Raw genomic sequence first — 19792 nt, forward strand, 5'->3', positions numbered from 1 at the left:
ATAAAAGTTACAACAGCAGGCCGGAAAAGCGCTTCCTGGTTCTGTCCTGTAACATAATCAACATTTCACTTCTTCTGAACATAACATTAAATCTTCCTTCAGCAGTTCAACACAGACTGATGGCATTTGATTCTGTCCAATCATTACATCCAATAGTTAATATAAGCAGGACTGATGGAGAGTTTTTATTTTTTTATTTTTTTTTAACCTATCCATTTACGTAAATATTGCGATAAGGCATCACATGCTGGCCAAAAGTTATGACGTTACAGTTTAAACTTTCATGACGTCATTGGTCCGTTAATGCGTCATGTCTATTACATTTTATTTATTTATTTATTTTTTAAAAGGGCAACGTTATGGGCCGTCATTCCTTTATTTGCCCTCATAGGTGGGCTTCTACAACTTTGACATAAATGCCACGAGAGCGCAACGACGTTGACGTAAGCGAACACGCCGTTCTCGCTGAAACTCGCCTTCCTGTTCGGTGAACCGCAAACGAATCACCTCTCTCGTCATATGCCGAACTGGTCCCATTAGCCGCCACCAGGGGACGCTGAAGATGGACGCATTACGATGGCTTGTGCAGGCGCTGCTCGCCCTTTACGCATGCGCGACTTCTGGTGAGTCAACGTTCATTTGTGATGGGCTATTTTATTTTCATAACAGTTGAATTCCGACTTATTTTTTTAAAGTTGAAGTCCTTGAGTCAACCTGCACTGATGCTCTACTTTTCTGTCCCGCCGTGCTTTTCTCATTACGACCGTTAGATTCCGGCTGCGACCCTGATGAAGTGTCATACCGTGGTTTTTGCTATTACTTTGACAATAAAACCGAGAAAAAAGTGTGGCAGGATGCCGAGGATTTTTGCATCAGAAGGAAAAGTCACCTGATCAGCATCCACTCGTGGGGCGAGTACAAATTCTTGACAGGTAAGCGCCAAGACTAAAATGTCGCTTTGACTTTCCCGCACAAGCTGCACAACATCCACAAATTCGGTTGCTGTTCTTGTACTAATTAAAGCTCATGTTCTCCTTGCGTGAAGATCACGTGGTCTCAGTGCGTGAAGGAGGTCACAGACACAAATGGTATTGGATTGGATTGACGGGTTCTAATGGACAGAAGAATACATTTAGTGATGGAACAGCTCTAGTAAGTGAAACATTTACAGCAGGATCAATCAAGTTGTCATTTGATTCGGAGTCTTTGTTTTTTTTTTTTTGTTTTTTTTTCATTCCATTCCGCCTTGGCTGTTTGACGTTACTGGTGCTAATGTTAAAACTTTATTTTTCCAATGTTAAAAAGGAAATGTAGCATGTTTCAACTATTTTGTCATAGGAATGTTTTCTTGCCAACGTTAAATGTCAATGTTCTTTCTTCCCACCATTTAACTCATTCACTCGCCGCCATTTTCACAGAAGCAATCCCGTTCGCTCCCGGCTGTTTTACTGGATTTTGACTGATTTTGCAAGGCCCACAGAATATTGTGTTGAATTGCTATAAAAGCAAAAGAAAGATTAAAGTCTTTTCTTTCATCAGGAAAAAAAGTATGTTTCTATCTGTTTCCATGTTGCAGCAATTAGCATTAGAAGAGAGCTTAAGTTTCATCAGTTTTCACAAATCTATTTAAAATTGTAAGTAATTGAGCTTTTTTTTTCTACATGGCCCTGGTTGATCTCCTTTGCTCTGCTGCCACCTGCTGGCCGTTTGTGTAATAACTACCATTTCTGCAACCGTTCTTTGCAGTTGAAAGGCTGCATCAAAGCCTTCTGTATGAGTTAGCCAAAGGGGAAAAAAACGTATAAATACGTCTTTGGGAGACTTAAAACATTTAAAATAGAACGTATTTATACGTGTTTGGGAGCAAATGAGTTAAGTGGTCATTTTACAGTGCAGAAATTATAGTATTAAAAAAAAAAAATAGTAATATAATTTTACCATACTCTAATGTGAAAAGTCACCTTTTCAAGTGTATGTTAATGATGAACAGGACGAAAACCCTCGACGCCCTTTCGGCTTGTCGGCCTTGAACATCTCCCAGTGTTTGAAGATGCATGACATCAATGGAGGCATGTGTATCGCCAACTGCAATGCGGCAAGCAACTTCATCTGTAAAAAAGGTCTGGAAGTTATTATCGCTTATATTATTCTCCCAATGTGCTCATATTTGATGTGCATTGTGTCCGTTTTTACAGCCAGGGGCTCGGCGCCCGTTCCTCCACGAAAACCAGGTGATGTTACGGCACGACGGCAGACACACGCGTACAGTATATGACTTTGTCAAATAGCGTTTTGATTGCAGTTTGGACTGACGACTGCGGCTGGTGGGCGGGCAACCCCTCCGACGACTTCTGTTACCTTTTCAACAACAATTACTGGATAACTTGGGACGACGCGCGACGGGTATGCACGGCCAAGGGCGGGGACCTGCTCAGAATCGCCGACTTCAAGGAGCAGACCTTCCTGCAAGGTAACGCGACCTGTCGCTTAGCTTCACTTTGCCTTTTGGGAGCAAAACCGAAGTTAAGTTGGCACGGCGGGGACAAAATTGACTTTCGTCCGTAGACTCCCTTCAGGGGTGCTGGAACGAGACCTCCCTGTGGATGGACGGCAACTCCTGGACCCCCAACTCCTGGCAGTGGAGCGACGGATCCCGGATGGCGTACATGCGCTGGAGCGCAGGTTCTTGCTAGCTAACGCATGTCTGAAGGCGACAACGTGGAGAAATGGGGCGCTTAAGATTCCGATTTCTTCCTGTCTTCTTCAGACGGTCTTCATTACGACGGCGTCGAACGCTGTCTTTCCTTCCTCGCCGTCAACGGCCAATGGGAGGAGGACGACTGTGAAGTGAAGAAAGGCTTCATCTGCAAGAAAAGTAAGATGCGATGTTTGCACTTTGTTCTCGTTGCATTAGTGACTCACCCACGTCCATCTTTGAATTTCCTCTGGCAGGAAAGCGAGCAAAGAATTGATTGGCTCGTCACCATAAGTCACCTTGAATGAGATGAACGAGAAAAAAAAAAAATGTTCTGAATGAAACTTTGTGTTGTGACCTGCCTGGTACGGGGACGAAGTGTTCATCACAAACACTTTAATTCTTCTTCAATAAGATACTTTTGATTCTGGAATAATACACTTTTTCTTTCCCTTTTGAACAAAATGTATATCAACTCATATTTCCTTAGTTATGTATAATTCTTCATTTTCAACAACTGTTCAATAAAATAACAAAGACAACTGGTGTGAAGTTTCCATGGCAACGTAGTGGTGCAATTTTATTGCCATTTACACACATATGGATGAAGAAATTGGAAGCAAATACATCTACAGGGCACACATGTAGGTTATAGTACCAAATATTTACAATAAAATAATGCAACAAGCAAAATAAGGAAAGTGCTGTCTTGGTAACAATACTGCAGCGTTCCAAGAATATTGCACAGTAGTGTATGTACATGTCTTGTATATGTGGAAGGATACTAACAAATACAAAACCATGAAATAATTTGACTTTTAGAGACAAATTGTACTCTTTCTAGTGGCGGTGGAGAGTTGAGAGGGCACACGCTACCTGTGTCGTCATGGTGACCGCGTGGGAATTGACCATTGTGATGATTTTGAAAACAATGTCGGGAGCTAATGTTCACCATGTGGCCCCAATGATAGCTTCAAAATTAGCTTCCAATGTTAGCTTTTGATGTTGGCTTGTAAAGTGAGCTATCAAACTTACTGCTAATGATGGCTTCAAATGTTAGCTTCAATATTAGCTCCTGAAGTGTATTGTGGTAATGGTGAGGCTAACTAATGGAAAGCTAATGTTGGAAGCTATTGTAATCATTAACTTCAGAAGATAACGTTGATAGCTAATGCTATAGCTAACTTTCAAAGCCAGGATAATATTGGTCTTCCTTATTTATAATATTGGAGTGAATCTTGAAAGTGCAATTGCCAAGTTTTCTCTATGTATTTTATTTTATTTTCAGTGTACTGTAATTGTTTGGACTTTGTCTTGTGTAGTGGCTCATTATGTCGTCCATTTTGTCGAAGAAATTGGAAGCAAATGAATCTCCAGCGCAGACATGTAGGCTACACATGATCATAATTTTTTATGTGCCAGATCAACGCTAACTGTTCCAACAGTCAGTTGCATCCAGCCTCCGTCCTGCCTTTGTTTCGACTCGTGTTCTGATCACGACTTGCTGCCGAGATATCCCGCACCTGCAAAAGCCACATACTCGCCTGTATACCGGAGCCCACCGGCCTGGATCATCCACTTCCCGCTTGGACTCTCCTCGCCTTGCCTTGCTCTGCTTACTTCTACGTTGCTTGATTAAAGACTCTCAAAGTGACTCTGCCTGCCTCACGTATTTGCACTCGGGTCCACAGGCTCCCACGTCCCGGATCGTAACCGTCATGGTCGTTTAGAAGGGAAAAAAAAAAAACCTTACTATACATGGTCGTTTTTGTTAAGAAAAACGGCTTACTATACATGGTAGTTAAAAAAAAAAAAAAACGCCTAACAATACATGGTCATGTTTTTAAAAAAAAAACGCCTTACTATACATGGTCGTTTTTTGTTTTTTTTTAAATGCCTTGCTATACATGGTCGTTTTTTTGTCTGAAAAAAAAGCCTTACTATACATGGTCGTTTTTTTGTCAGAAAAAAAAGCCTTACTATACATGGTCGTTTTTTTGTCGGAAAAAAAAGCCTTACTATACATGGTCGTTTTTTTGTCGGGAAAAAAAAGCCTTACTATACATGGTCGTTCTTTTGTCGGAAAAAAAAAGCCTTACTATACATGGTCGTTTTTTTGTCGGAAAAAAAAGCCTTACTATACATGGTCGTTTTTTTGTCGAAAAAAAAAGCCTTACTATACATGGTCGTTTTTTTGTCGAGAAAAAAAAGCCTTACTATACATGGTCGTTTTTTTGTCGAGAAAAAAAAGCCTTACTATACATGGTCGTTTTTTTGTCGGGAAAAAAAAGCCTTACTATACATGGTCGTTTTTTTGTCGGGAAAAAAAAGCCTTACTATACATGGTCGTTCTTTTGTCGGAAAAAAAAAGCCTTACTATACATGGTCGTTTTTTTGTCGGAAAAAAAAAGCCTTACTATACATGGTCGTTTTTTTGTCGAAAAAAAAAAGCCTTACTATACATGGTCGTTTTTTTGTCGAGAAAAAAAAGCCTTACTATACATGGTCGTTTTTTTGTCGAGAAAAAAAAGCCTTACTATACATGGTCGTTTTTTTGTCGGAAAAAAAAGCCTTACTATACATGGTCGTTTTTTTGTCGGAAAAAAAAGCCTTACTATACATGGTCGTTTTTTTGTCGGAAAAAAAAGCCTTACTATACATGGTCGTTTTTTTGTCAGAAAAAAAAGCCTTACTATACATGGTCGTTTTTTTGTCAGAAAAAAAAGCCTTACTATACATGGTCGTTTTTTTGTCGGAAAAAAACGCCTTTCTATACATGGTCGTTTTTTTGTCGAGAAAAAAAGCCTTACTATACATGGTCGTTTTTTTGTCGGGAAAAAAAAGCCTTACTATACATGGTCGTTTTTTTGTCGGAACAAAAAGCCTTACTATACATGGTCGTTTTTTTGTCGGAACAAAAAGCCTTACTATACATGGTCGTTTTTTTGTCGAGAAAAAAAAGCCTTACTATACATGGTCGTTTTTTTGTCAGAAAAAAAAGCCTTACTATACATGGTCGTTTTTTTTGCCGGAAAAAAAAGCCTTACTATACATGGTCGTTTTTTGTCGGAAAAAAAAGCCTTACTATACATGGTCGTTTTTTCGTCGGAAAAAAAAGCCTTACTATACATGGTCGTTTTTTTGTCGGAAAAAAAAGCCTTACTATACATGGTCGTTTTTTTGTCGAGAAAAAAAAGCCTTACTATACATGGTCGTTTTTTTGTCGAGAAAAAAAAGCCTTACTATACATGGTCGTTTTTTTGTCGGGAAAAAAAAGCCTTACTATACATGGTCGTTTTTTTGTCGGGAAAAAAAAGCCTTACTATACATGGTCGTTCTTTTGTCGGAAAAAAAAAGCCTTACTATACATGGTCGTTTTTTTGTCGGAAAAAAAAAGCCTTACTATACATGGTCGTTTTTTTGTCGAAAAAAAAAAGCCTTACTATACATGGTCGTTTTTTTGTCGAGAAAAAAAAGCCTTACTATACATGGTCGTTTTTTTGTCGAGAAAAAAAAGCCTTACTATACATGGTCGTTTTTTTGTCGGAAAAAAAAGCCTTACTATACATGGTCGTTTTTTTGTCGGAAAAAAAAGCCTTACTATACATGGTCGTTTTTTTGTCGGAAAAAAAAGCCTTACTATACATGGTCGTTTTTTTGTCAGAAAAAAAAGCCTTACTATACATGGTCGTTTTTTTGTCAGAAAAAAAAGCCTTACTATACATGGTCGTTTTTTTGTCGGAAAAAAACGCCTTTCTATACATGGTCGTTTTTTTGTCGAGAAAAAAAGCCTTACTATACATGGTCGTTTTTTTGTCGGGAAAAAAAAGCCTTACTATACATGGTCGTTTTTTTGTCGGAACAAAAAGCCTTACTATACATGGTCGTTTTTTTGTCGGAACAAAAAGCCTTACTATACATGGTCGTTTTTTTGTCGAGAAAAAAAAGCCTTACTATACATGGTCGTTTTTTTGTCAGAAAAAAAAGCCTTACTATACATGGTCGTTTTTTTTGCCGGAAAAAAAAGCCTTACTATACATGGTCGTTTTTTGTCGGAAAAAAAAGCCTTACTATACATGGTCGTTTTTTCGTCGGAAAAAAAAGCCTTACTATACATGGTCGTTTTTTTGTCGGAAAAAAAAGCCTTACTATACATGGTCGTTTTTTTGTCGAGAAAAAAAGGCCTTACTATACATGGTCGTTTTTTTGTCAGAAAAAAAAGCCTTACTATACATGGTCGTTTTTTTGTCAGAAAAAAAAGCCTTACTATACATGGTCGTTTTTTTGTCGGAAAAAAAAAGCCTTACTATACATGGTCGTTTTTTTGTCGGAAAAAAAAGCCTTACTATACATGGTCGTTTTTTTGTCGGAAAAAAAAGCCTTACTATACATGGTCGTTTTTTTGTCGGAAAAAAAAGCCTTACTATACATGGTCGTTTTTTTGTCAGAAAAAAAAGCCTTACTATACATGGTCGTTTTTTTGTCGAAAAAAAAAAGCCTTACTATACATGGTCGTTTTTTTGTCGAGAAAAAAAAGCCTTACTATACATGGTCGTTTTTTTGTCGAGAAAAAAAAGCCTTACTATACATGGTCGTTTTTTTGTCGGAAAAAAAGCCTTACTATACATGGTCGTTTTTTTGTCGGAAAAAAAAAGCCTTACTATACATGGTCGTTTTTTTGTCGGAAAAAAAGCCTTAGTCGTTTTTTTTGTCGGAAAAAAAAGCCTTACTATACATGGTCGTTTTTTTGTCGGAAAAAAAAGCCTTACTATACATGGTCGTTTTTTTGTCGGAAAAAAAGGCCTTACTATACATGGTCGTTTTTTTGTCAGAAAAAAAAGCCTTACTATACATGGTCGTTTTTTTGTCAGAAAAAAAAGCCTTACTATACATGGTCGTTTTTTTGTCGAAAAAAAAAAGCCTTACTATACATGGTCGTTTTTTTGTCGGAAAAAAAAGCCTTACTATACATGGTCGTTTTTTTGTCGGAAAAAAAAGCCTTACTATACATGGTCGTTTTTTTGTCGGAAAAAAAGCCTTACTATACATGGTCGTTTTTTTGTCGGAAAAAAAAGCCTTATTATACATGGTCGTTTTTTTGTCGGAAAAAAAAGCCTTACTATACATGGTCGTTTTTTTGTCAGAAAAAAAAGCCTTACTATACATGGTCGTTTTTTTTGTCGAAAAAAAAAAGCCTTACTATACATGGTCGTTTTTTTGTCGAGAAAAAAAAGCCTTACTATACATGGTCGTTTTTTTGTCGAGAAAAAAAAGCCTTACTATACATGGTCGTTTTTTTGTCGGAAAAAAAAAGCCTTACTATACATGGTCGTTTTTTTGTCGGAAAAAAAAGCCTTACTATACATGGTCGTTTTTTTGTCGGAAAAAAAGCCTTACTATACATGGTCGTTTTTTTGTCGGAAAAAAAAAGCCTTACTATACATGGTCGTTATTTTGTCGGAAAAAAAGCCTTACTATACATGGTCGTTTTTTTGTCGGAAAAAAAAAGCCTTACTATACATGGTCGTTATTTTGTCGGAAAAAAAAAGCCTTAGTCGTTTTTTTGTCGGAAAAAAAAAGCCTTACTATACATGGTCGTTTTTTGTCGGAAAAAAAAAGCCTTACTATACATGGTCGTTTTTTTGTCGGAAAAAATAGCCTTAGTCGTTTTTTTTGTCGGAAAAAAAAGCCTTACTATACATGGTCGTTTTTTTGTCGGAAAAAAAAGCCTTACTATACATGGTCGTTTTTTTGTCGAGAAAAAAAGGCCTTACTATACATGGTCGTTTTTTTGTCAGAAAAAAAAGCCTTACTATACATGGTCGTTTTTTTGTCAGAAAAAAAAGCCTTACTATACATGGTCGTTTTTTTGTCGGAAAAAAAAGCCTTACTATACATGGTCGTTTTTTTGTCGGAAAAAAAAAGCCTTACTATACATGGTCGTCTTTTTGTCGGAAAAAAAAAGCCTTACTATACATGGTCGTCTTTTTGTCGGAAAAAAAAGCCTTACTATACATGGTCGTTTTTTTGTCGGAAAAAAAGCCTTACTATACATGGTCGTTTTTTTGTCGGAAAAAAAGCCTTACTATACATGGTCGTTTTTTTGTCGGAAAAAAAAGCCTTACTATACATGGTCGTTTTTTTGTCAAAAAAAAAAGCCTTACTATACATGGTCGTTTTTTTGTCAGAAAAAAAAGCCTTACTATACATGGTCGTTTTTTTGTCGAAAAAAAAAAGCCTTACTATACATGGTCGTTTTTTTGTCGAGAAAAAAAAGCCTTACTATACATGGTCGTTTTTTTGTCGAGAAAAAAAAGCCTTACTATACATGGTCGTTTTTTTGTCGAAAAAAAAAAAGCCTTACTATACATGGTCGTTTTTTTGTCGGAAAAAAAAGCCTTACTATACATGGTCGTTTTTTTGTCGGAAAAAAAGCCTTACTATACATGGTCGTTTTTTTGTCGGAAAAAAAAAAGCCTTACTATACATGGTTGTTTTTTTGTCGGAAAAAAAAGCCTTAGTCGTTTTTTTTGTCGGAAAAAAAAGCCTTACTATACATGGTCGTTTTTTTGTCGGAAAAAAAAGCCTTACTATACATGGTCGTTTTTTTGTCGGAAAAAAAAGCCTTACTATACATGGTCGTTTTTTTGTCGGAAAAAAAAGCCTTACTATACATGGTCGTTTTTTTGTCGGGAAAAAAAAGCCTTAGTATACATGGTCGTTTTTTGTCGGAAAAAAAAAGCCTTACTATACATGGTCGTTTTTTTGTCGGAAAAAATAGCCTTAGTTGTTTTTTTTGTCGGAAAAAAAAGCCTTACTATACATGGTCGTTTTTTTGTCGGAAAAAAAAGCCTTACTATACATGGTCGTTTTTTTGTCGGAAAAAAAAGCCTTACTATACATGGTCGTTTTTTTGTCGGAAAAAAAAGCCTTACTATACATGGTCGTTTTTTTGTCGGGAAAAAAAAGACTTAGTATACATGGTCGTTTTTTGTCGGAAAAAAAAAGCCTTACTATACATGGTCGTTTTTTGTCGGAAAAAAAAGCCTTACTATACATGGTCGTTTTTTTGTCGGGAAAAAAAGCCTTACTATATACATGGTCGTATTTTTTGTCGGAAAAAAAGCCTTACTATACATGGTCGTTTTTTTGTCGGAAAAAAAAGCCTTATACATGGTCGTTTTTTTTGCCGGAAAAAAAAGCCTTACTATACATGGTCGTTTTTTGTCGGAAAAAAAAGCCTTACTATACATGGTCGTTTTTTTGTCGGAAAAAAAAGCCTTACTATACATGGTCGTTTTTTTGTCGGAAAAAAAAGCCTTACTATACATGGTCGTTTTTTTTGCCGGAAAAAAAAGCCTTACTATACATGGTCGTTTTTTGTCGGAAAAAAAAGCCTTACTATACATGGTCGTTTTTTGTCGGAAAAAAAAGCCTTATTATACATGGTAATTTTTTTGTCGGGAAAAAAAGCCTTAGTATACATGGTCGTTTTTTCGTCGGAAAAAAAAAGCCTTACTATACATGGTCATTTTTTTGTCGGAAAAAAAAGCCTTACTATACATGGTCGTTTTTTGTCGGAAAAAAAAGCCTTACTATACATGATCGTTTTTTGTCGGAAAAAAAAGCCTTACTATACATGGTCGTTTTTTTGTCGGAAAAAAAAGCCTTACTATACATGGTCGTTTTTTTTGTCAGAAAAAAAAGCCTTACTATACATGGTCGTTTTTTTGTCGGAAAAAAAAGCCTTACTATACATGGTCGTTTTTTTGTCGGAAAAAAAAGCCTTACTATACATGGTCGTTTTTTTGTCAGAAAAAAAAGCCTTACTATACATGGTCGTTTTTTTGACGAAAAAAAAAGCCTTGCTATACATGGTAGTTTTTTTGACGGAAAAAAAAGCCTTACTATACATGGTCGTTTTTATGTCGGAAAAAAAAGCCTTACTATACATGGTCGTTTTTTTGTCAGAAAAAAAAGCCTTACTATACATGGTCGTTTTTTTGTCGAGAAAAAAAGCCTTACTATACATGGTCGTTTTTATGTCGGGAAAAAAAAGCCTTACTATACATGGTCGTTTTTTTGTCGGGAAAAAAAAGCCTTACTATACATGGTCGTTTTTTTGTCAGAAAAAAAAGCCTTACTATACATGGTCGTTTTTTTGTCAGAAAAAAAAGCCTTACTATACATGGTCGTTTTTTTGTCAGAAAAAAAAGCCTTACTATACATGGTCGTTTTTTTGTCGAGAAAAAAAGCCTTACTATACATGGTCGTTTTTATGTCGGGGAAAAAAAGCCTTACTATACATGGTCGTTTTTTTGTCGGAAAAAAAAAGCCTTACTATACATGGTCGTTTTTTTGTCGGAAAAAAAAAGCCTTACTATACATGGTCGTTTTTATGTCGAAAAAAAAAAGCCTTACTATACATGGTCGTTTTTTTGTCAGAAAAAAAAGCCTTACTATACATGGTCGTTTTTTTGTCGGAAAAAAAAGCCTTACTATACATTGTCGTTTTTTTGTCGGAAAAAAAAGCCTTACTATACATGGTCGTTTTTTTGTCGGAAAAAAAAGCCTTACTATACATGGTAGTTTTTTTGACGGAAAAAAAAGCCTTACTATACATGGTCGTTTTTTTGTCGGAAAAAAAAGCCTTACTATACATGGTCGTTTTTATGTCGGAAAAAAAAGCCTTACTATACATGGTCGTTTTTTTGTCGGAAAAAAAAGCCTTACTATATATGGTCGTTTTTTTGTCGTAAAAAAAAAGCCTTACTATACATGGTCGTTTTTATGTCGGGAAAAAAAAGCCTTACTATACATGGTCGTTTTTATGTCGAAAAAAAAAGCCTTACTATACATGGTCGTTTTTTTGTCGGAAAAAAAAGCCTTACTATACATTGTCGTTTTTATGTCGGAAAAAAAAGCCTTACTATACATGGTCGTTTTTTTGTCGGAAAAAAAAGCCTTACTATACATGGTCGTTTTTTTTGTCAGAAAAAAAAGCCTTACTATACATGGTTGTTTTTTTGTCGGAAAAAAAAGCCTTACTATACATGGTCGTTTTTTTGTCGGAAAAAAAAGCCTTACTATACATGGTCGTTTTTTTGTCAGAAAAAAAAGCCTTACTATACATGGTCGTTTTTTTGACGGAAAAAAAAGCCTTACTATACATGGTAGTTTTTTTGACGGAAAAAAAAGCCTTACTATACATGGTCGTTTTTATGTCGGAAAAAAAAGCCTTACTATACATGGTCGTTTTTTTGTCGGAAAAAAAAGCCTTACTATACATGGTCGTTTTTATGTCGGAAAAAAAAGCCTTACTATACATGGTCGTTTTTTTGTCGGAAAAAAAAGCCTTACTATACATGGTCGTTTTTTTGTCGTAAAAAAAAAGCCTTACTATACATGGTCGTTTTTATGTCGGGAAAAAAAAGCCTTACTATACATGGTCGTTTTTTTGTCGGAAAAAAAAGCCTTACTATACATGGTCGTTTTTTTGTCGGAAAAAAAAGCCTTACTATACATGGTCGTTTTTATGTCGAAAAAAAAAGCCTTACTATACATGGTCGTTTTTTTGTCGGAAAAAAAAGCCTTACTATACATGGTCGTTTTTATGTCGGAAAAAAAAGCCTTACTATACATGGTCGTTTTTTTGTCGGAAAAAAAAGCCTTACTATACATGGTCGTTTTTTTGTCGGAAAAAAAAGCCTTACTATACATGGTCGTTTTTTTTGTCAGAAAAAAAAGCCTTACTATACATGGTCGTTTTTTTGTCGGAAAAAAAAGCCTTACTATACATGGTCGTTTTTTTGTCGGAAAAAAAAGCCTTACTATACATGGTCGTTTTTTTGTCAGAAAAAAAAGCCTTACTATACATGGTCGTTTTTTTGACGGAAAAAAAAGCCTTACTATACATGGTAGTTTTTTTGACGGAAAAAAAAGCCTTACTATACATGGTCGTTTTTATGTCGGAAAAAAAAGCCTTACTATACATGGTCGTTTTTTTGTCGGAAAAAAAAGCCTTACTATACATGGTCGTTTTTTTGTCGGAAAAAAAAGCCTTACTATACATGGTCGTTTTTTTGTCAGAAAAAAAAGCCTTACTATACATGGTCGTTTTTTTGTCGGAAAAAAAAGCCTTACTATACATGGTCGTTTTTATGTCGGAAAAAAAAGCCTTACTATACATGGTCGTTTTTTTGTCGGAAAAACAAGCCTTACTATACATGGTCGTTTTTACGTCGGAAAAAAAAGCCTTACTATACATGGTCTTTTTTTTGTCGGAAAAAAAGCCTTACTATACATGGTCGTTTTTTTGTCGGAAAAAAAAGCCTTACTATACATGGTCGTTTTTTTGTCGGAAAAAAAAGCCTTACTATACATGGTCGTTTTTTTGTCGGGAAAAAAAGCCTTACTATACATGGTCGTTTTTTTTGTCAGAAAAAAAAGCCTTACTATACATGGTCGTTTTTTTGTCGGAAAAAAAAGCCTTACTATACATGGTCGTTTTTTTTGTCAGAAAAAAAAGCCTTACTATACATGGTCCTTTTTTTGACGGAAAAAAAAGCCTTACTATACATGGTCGTTTTTTTTGTCAGAAAAAAAAGCCTTACTATATACATGGTCGTTTTTTTGTCGGAAAAAAAAGCCTTACTATACATGGTCGTTTTTTTGTCAGAAAAAAAAGCCTTACTATACATGGTCGTTTTTTTGTCGGAAAAAAAAGCCTTACTATACATGGTCGTTTTTTTGTCGGAAAAAAAAGCCTTACTATACATGGTCGTTTTTTTTGTCAGAAAAAAAAGCCTTACTATACATGGTCGTTTTTTTGTCGGAAAAAAAAGCCTTACTATACATGGTCGTTTTTTTGTCGGAAAAAAAAGCCTTACTATACATGGTCGTTTTTTTGTCAGAAAAAAAAGCCTTACTATACATGGTCGTTTTTTTGATGGAAAAAAAAGCCTTACTATACATGGTAGTTTTTTTGACGGAAAAAAAAGCCTTACTATACATGGTCGTTTTTATGTCGGAAAAAAAAGCCTTACTATACATGGTCGTTTTTTTGTCGGAAAAAAAAGCCTTACTATACATGGTCGTTTTTTTGTCGGAAAAAAAAGCCTTACTATACATGGTCGTTTTTTTGTCAGAAAAAAAAGCCTTACTATACATGGTCGTTTTTTTGTCGGAAAAAAAAGCCTTACTATACATGGTCGTTTTTATGTCGGAAAAAAAAGCCTTACTATACATGGTCGTTTTTTTGTCGGAAAAACAAGCCTTACTATACATGGTCGTTTTTACGTCGGAAAAAAAAGCCTTACTATACATGGTCTTTTTTTTGTCGGAAAAAAAAGCCTTACTATACATGGTCGTTTTTTTGTCGGAAAAAAAAGCCTTACTATACATGGTCGTTTTTTTGTCGGAAAAAAAGCCTTACTATACATGGTCGTTTTTTTGTCGGGAAAAAAAGCCTTACTATACATGGTCGTTTTTTTTGTCAGAAAAAAAAGCCTTACTATACATGGTCGTTTTTTTGTCGGAAAAAAAAGCCTTACTATACATGGTCGTTTTTTTTGTCAGAAAAAAAAGCCTTACTATACATGGTCCTTTTTTTGACGGAAAAAAAAGCCTTACTATACATGGTCGTTTTTTTTGTCAGAAAAAAAAGCCTTACTATACATGGTCGTTTTTTTGTCGGAAAAAAAAGCCTTACTATACATGGTCGTTTTTTTGTCAGAAAAAAAAGCCTTACTATACATGGTCGTTTTTTTGTCAGAAAAAAAAGCCTTACTATACATGGTCGTTTTTTTGTCGAGAAAAAAAGCCTTACTATACATGGTCGTTTTTATGTCGGGAAAAAAAAACCTTACTATACATGGTCGTTTTTTTGTCGGAAAAAAAAGCCTTACTATACATGGTCGTTTTTTTGTCGGAAAAAAAAAGCCTTACTATACATGGTCGTTATTTTGTCGGGGAAAAAAAGCCTTACTATACATGGTCGTTTTTTTGTCGGAAAAAAAAGCCTTACTATACATGGTCGTTTTTATGTCGGAAAAAAAAGCCTTACTATACATGGTCGTTTTTTTGTCGGAAAAAAAAGCCTTACTATACATGGTCGTTTTTTTGTCGTAAAAAAAAAGCCTTACTATACATGGTCGTTTTTATGTCGGGAAAAAAAAGCCTTACTATACATGGTCGTTTTTTTGTCGGAAAAAAAAGCCTTACTATACATGGTCGTTTTTTTGTCGGAAAAAAAAGCCTTACTATACATGGTCGTTTTTATGTCGAAAAAAAAAGCCTTACTATACATGGTCTTTTTTTTGTCTGAAAAAAAAGCCTTACTATACATGGTCGTTTTTTTGTCGGAAAAAAAAGCCTTACTATACATGGTCGTTTTTTTGTCGGAAAAAAAAGCCTTACTATACATGGTCGTTTTTTTGTCGGGAAAAAAAGCCTTACTATACATGGTCGTTTTTACGTTGGAAAAAAAAGCCTTACTATACATGGTCGTTTTTTTGTCGGAAAAAAAAGCCTTACTATACATGGTCGTTTTTTTGTCGGAAAAAAAAGCCTTACTATACATGGTCGTTTTTTTGTCGGAAAAAAAAGCCTTACTATACATGGTCGTTTTTTTGTCAGAAAAAAAAGCCTTACTATACATGGTAGTTTTTTTGACGGAAAAAAAAGCCTTACTATACATGGTAGTTTTTTTGACGGAAAAAAAAGCCTTACTATACATGGTCGTTTTTATGTCGGAAAAAAAAGCCTTACTATACATGGTCGTTTTTTTGTCGGAAAAAAAAGCCTTACTATACATGGTCGTTTTTTTGTCGGAAAAAAAAGCCTTACTATACATGGTCGTTTTTTTGTCAGAAAAAAAAGCCTTACTATACATGGTCGTTTTTTTGTCGGAAAAAAAAGCCTTACTATACATGGTCGTTTTTATGTCGGAAAAAAAAGCCTTACTATACATGGTCGTTTTTTTGTCGGAAAAACAAGCCTTACTATACATGGTCGTTTTTACGTCGGAAAAAAAAGCCTTACTATACATGGTCTTTTTTTTGTCGGAAAAAAAAGCCTTACTATACATGGTCGTTTTTTTGTCGGAAAAAAAAGCCTTACTATACATGGTCGTTTTTTTGTCGGAAAAAAAAGCCTTACTATACATGGTCGTTTTTTTGTCGGGAAAAAAAGCCTTACTATACATGGTCGGTTTTTTTGTCAGAAAAAAAAGCCTTACTATACATGGTCGTTTTTTTGTCAGAAAAAAAAGCCTTACTATACATGGTCGTTTTTTTGTCGAGAAAAAAAGCCTTACTATACATGGTCGTTTTTATGTCGGGAAAAAAAAACCTTACTATACATGGTCGTTTTTTTGTCGGAAAAAAAAGCCTTACTATACATGGTCGTTTTTTTGTCGGAAAAAAAAAGCCTTACTATACATGGTCGTTTTTTTGTCGGAAAAAAAAGCCTTACTATACATGGTCGTTTTTATGTCGGAAAAAAAAGCCTTACTATACATGGTCGTTTTTTTGTCGGAAAAAAAAGCCTTACTATACATGGTCGTTTTTATGTCGAAAAAAAAAGCCTTACTATACATGGTCGTTTTTTTGTCGGAAAAAAAAGCCTTACTATACATGGTCGTTTTTATGTCGGAAAAAAAAGCCTTACTATACATGGTCGTTTTTTTGTCGGAAAAAAAAGCCTTACTATACATGGTCGTTTTTTTTGTCAGAAAAAAAAGCCTTACTATACATGGTCGTTTTTTTGTCGGAAAAAAAAGCCTTACTATACATGGTCGTTTTTTTGTCGGAAAAAAAAGCCTTACTATACATGGTCGTTTTTTTGACGGAAAAAAAAGCCTTACTATACATGGTCGTTTTTTTGACGGAAAAAAAAGCCTTACTATACATGGTCGTTTTTTTGACGGAAAAAAAAGCCTTACTATACATGGTCGTTTTTTTGTCGGAAAAAAAAGCCTTACTATACATGGTCGTTTTTATGTCGGAAAAAAAAGCCTTACTATACATGGTCGTTTTTTTGTCGGAAAAAAAAGCCTTACTATATATGGTCGTTTTTTTGTCGTAAAAAAAAAGCCTTACTATACATGGTCGTTTTTATGTCGGGAAAAAAAAGCCTTACTATACATGGTCGTTTTTTTGTCGGAAAAAAAAGCCTTACTATACATGGTCGTTTTTTTGTCGGAAAAAAAAGCCTTACTATACATGGTCGTTTTTATGTCGAAAAAAAAAGCCTTACTATACATGGTCGTTTTTTTGTCTGAAAAAAAAGCCTTACTATACATTGTCGTTTTTATGTCGGAAAAAAAAGCCTTACTATACATGGTCGTTTTTTTGTCGGAAAAAAAAGCCTTACTATACATGGTCGTTTTTTGGTCGGAAAAAAAAGCCTTACTATACATGGTCGTTTTTTTGTCGTAAAAAAAAAGCCTTACTATACATGGTCGTTTTTATGTCGGGAAAAAAAAGCCTTACTATACATGGTCGTTTTTTTGTCGGAAAAAAAAGCCTTACTATACATGGTCGTTTTTTTGTCGGAAAAAAAAGCCTTACTATACATGGTCGTTTTTATGTCGAAAAAAAAAGCCTTACTATACATGGTCGTTTTTTTGTCGGAAAAAAAAGCCTTACTATACATGGTCGTTTTTATGTCGGAAAAAAAAGCCTTACTATACATGGTCGTTTTTTTGTCGGAAAAAAAAGCCTTACTATACATGGTCGTTTTTTTTGTCAGAAAAAAAAGCCTTACTATACATGGTCGTTTTTTTGTCGGAAAAAAAAGCCTTACTATACATGGTCTTTTTTTTGTCGGAAAAAAAAGCCTTACTATACATGGTCGTTTTTTTGTCGGAAAAAAAAGCCTTACTATACATGGTCGTTTTTTTGTCGGAAAAAAAAGCCTTACTATACATGGTCGTTTTTTTGTCGGAAAAAAAAGCCTTACTATACATGGTCGTTTTTATGTCGGAAAAAAAAGCCTTACTATACATGGTTGTTTTTTTGTCGGAAAAAAAAGCCTTACTATACATGGTCGTTTTTACGTTGGAAAAAAAAGCCTTACTATACATGGTCGTTTTTTTGTCGGAAAAAAAAGCCTTACTATACATGGTCGTTTTTTTGTCGGAAAAAAAAGCCTTACTATACATGGTCGTTTTTTTGTCAGAAAAAAAAGCCTTACTATACATGGTCGTTTTTATGTCGGGAAAAAAAAGCCTTACTATACATGGTCGTTTTTTTGTCGGAAAAAAAAGCCTTACTATACATGGTCGTTTTTATGTCGGGAAAAAAAAGCCTTACTATACATGGTCGTTTTTTTGTCGGAAAAAAAAGCCTTACTATACATGGTCGTTTTTTTGTCGGAAAAAAAAGCCTTACTATACATGGTCGTTTTTATGTCGAAAAAAAAAGCCTTACTATACATGGTCGTTTTTTTGTCGGAAAAAAAAGCCTTACTATACATTGTCGTTTTTATGTCGGAAAAAAAAGCCTTACTATACATGGTCGTTTTTTTGTCGGAAAAAAAAGCCTTACTATACATGGTCGTTTTTTTTGTCAGAAAAAAAAGCCTTACTATACATGGTTGTTTTTTTGTCGGAAAAAAAAGCCTTACTATACATGGTCGTTTTTTTGTCGGAAAAAAAAGCCTTACTATACATGGTCGTTTTTTTGTCAGAAAAAAAAGCCTTACTATACATGGTCGTTCTTTTGACGGAAAAAAAAGCCTTACTATACATGGTCGTTTTTATGTCGGAAAAAAAAGCCTTACTATACATGGTCGTTTTTTTGACGGAAAAAAAAGCCTTACTATACATGGTCGTTTTTTTGACGGAAAAAAAAGCCTTACTATACATGGTCGTTTTTTTGTCGGAAAAAAAAGCCTTACTATACATGGTCGTTTTTATGTCGGAAAAAAAAGCCTTACTATACATGGTCGTTTTTTTGTCGGAAAAAAAAGCCTTACTATATATGGTCGTTTTTTTGTCGTAAAAAAAAAGCCTTACTATACATGGTCGTTTTTATGTCGGGAAAAAAAAGCCTTACTATACATGGTCGTTTTTTTGTCGGAAAAAAAAGCCTTACTATACATGGTCGTTTTTTTGTCGGAAAAAAAAGCCTTACTATACATGGTCGTTTTTATGTCGAAAAAAAAAGCCTTACTATACATGGTCGTTTTTTTGTCAGAAAAAAAAGCCTTACTATACATGGTCGTTTTTTTGACGGAAAAAAAAGCCTTACTATACATGGTCGTTTTTTTGTCGGAAAAAAAAGCCTTACTATACATGGTCGTTTTTTTGTCAGAAAAAAAAGCCTTACTATACATGGTCGTTTTTATGTCGGGAAAAAAAAGCCTTACTATACATGGTCGTTTTTTTGTCGGAAAAAAAAGCCTTACTATACATGGTCGTTTTTATGTCGGGAAAAAAAAGCCTTACTATACATGGTCGTTTTTTTGTCGGAAAAAAAAGCCTTACTATACATGGTCGTTTTTTTGTCGGAAAAAAAAGCCTTACTATACATGGTCGTTTTTATGTCGAAAAAAAAAGCCTTACTATACATGGTCGTTTTTTTGTCGGAAAAAAAAGCCTTACTATACATTGTCGTTTTTATGTCGGAAAAAAAAGCCTTACTATACATGGTCGTTTTTTTGTCGGAAAAAAAAGCCTTACTATACATGGTCGTTTTTTTTGTCAGAAAAAAAAGCCTTACTATACATGGTTGTTTTTTTGTCGGAAAAAAAAGCCTTACTATACATGGTCGTTTTTTTGTCGGAAAAAAAAGCCTTACTATACATGGTCGTTTTTTTGTCAGAAAAAAAAGCCTTACTATACATGGTCGTTTTTTTGACGGAAAAAAAAGCCTTACTATACATGGTCGTTTTTATGTCGGAAAAAAAAGCCTTACTATACATGGTCGTTTTTTTGACGGAAAAAAAAGCCTTACTATACATGGTCGTTTTTTTGACGGAAAAAAAAGCCTTACTATACATGGTCGTTTTTTTGTCGGAAAAAAAAGCCTTACTATACATGGTCGTTTTTATGTCGGAAAAAAAAGCCTTACTATACATGGTCGTTTTTTTGTC

At 34.8% G+C, this 19792-nt stretch overlaps 1 protein-coding gene across 1 annotated transcript; it reads left to right on the plus strand.

Moving 5' to 3' along the window:
- Positions 1–421: 421 nt before the first annotated feature.
- On the plus strand, positions 422–3237 carry LOC144004565 (lymphocyte antigen 75-like). The gene is made up of 9 exons (XM_077501840.1): positions 422–623; positions 771–932; positions 1046–1152; positions 1991–2120; positions 2196–2231; positions 2303–2470; positions 2566–2682; positions 2768–2875; positions 2953–3237. Exons 1-9 carry the CDS (start codon positions 563–565, stop codon positions 2970–2972), a joined length of 909 nt encoding a protein of 302 aa, XP_077357966.1. The 5' UTR covers positions 422–562; the 3' UTR covers positions 2973–3237.
- Positions 3238–19792: the final 16555 nt, after the last annotated feature.

This window comes from Festucalex cinctus, chromosome 17 (assembly GCF_051991245.1).
Source record: "Festucalex cinctus isolate MCC-2025b chromosome 17, RoL_Fcin_1.0, whole genome shotgun sequence".
Taxonomy (NCBI): Eukaryota; Metazoa; Chordata; class Actinopteri; order Syngnathiformes; family Syngnathidae; genus Festucalex; species Festucalex cinctus.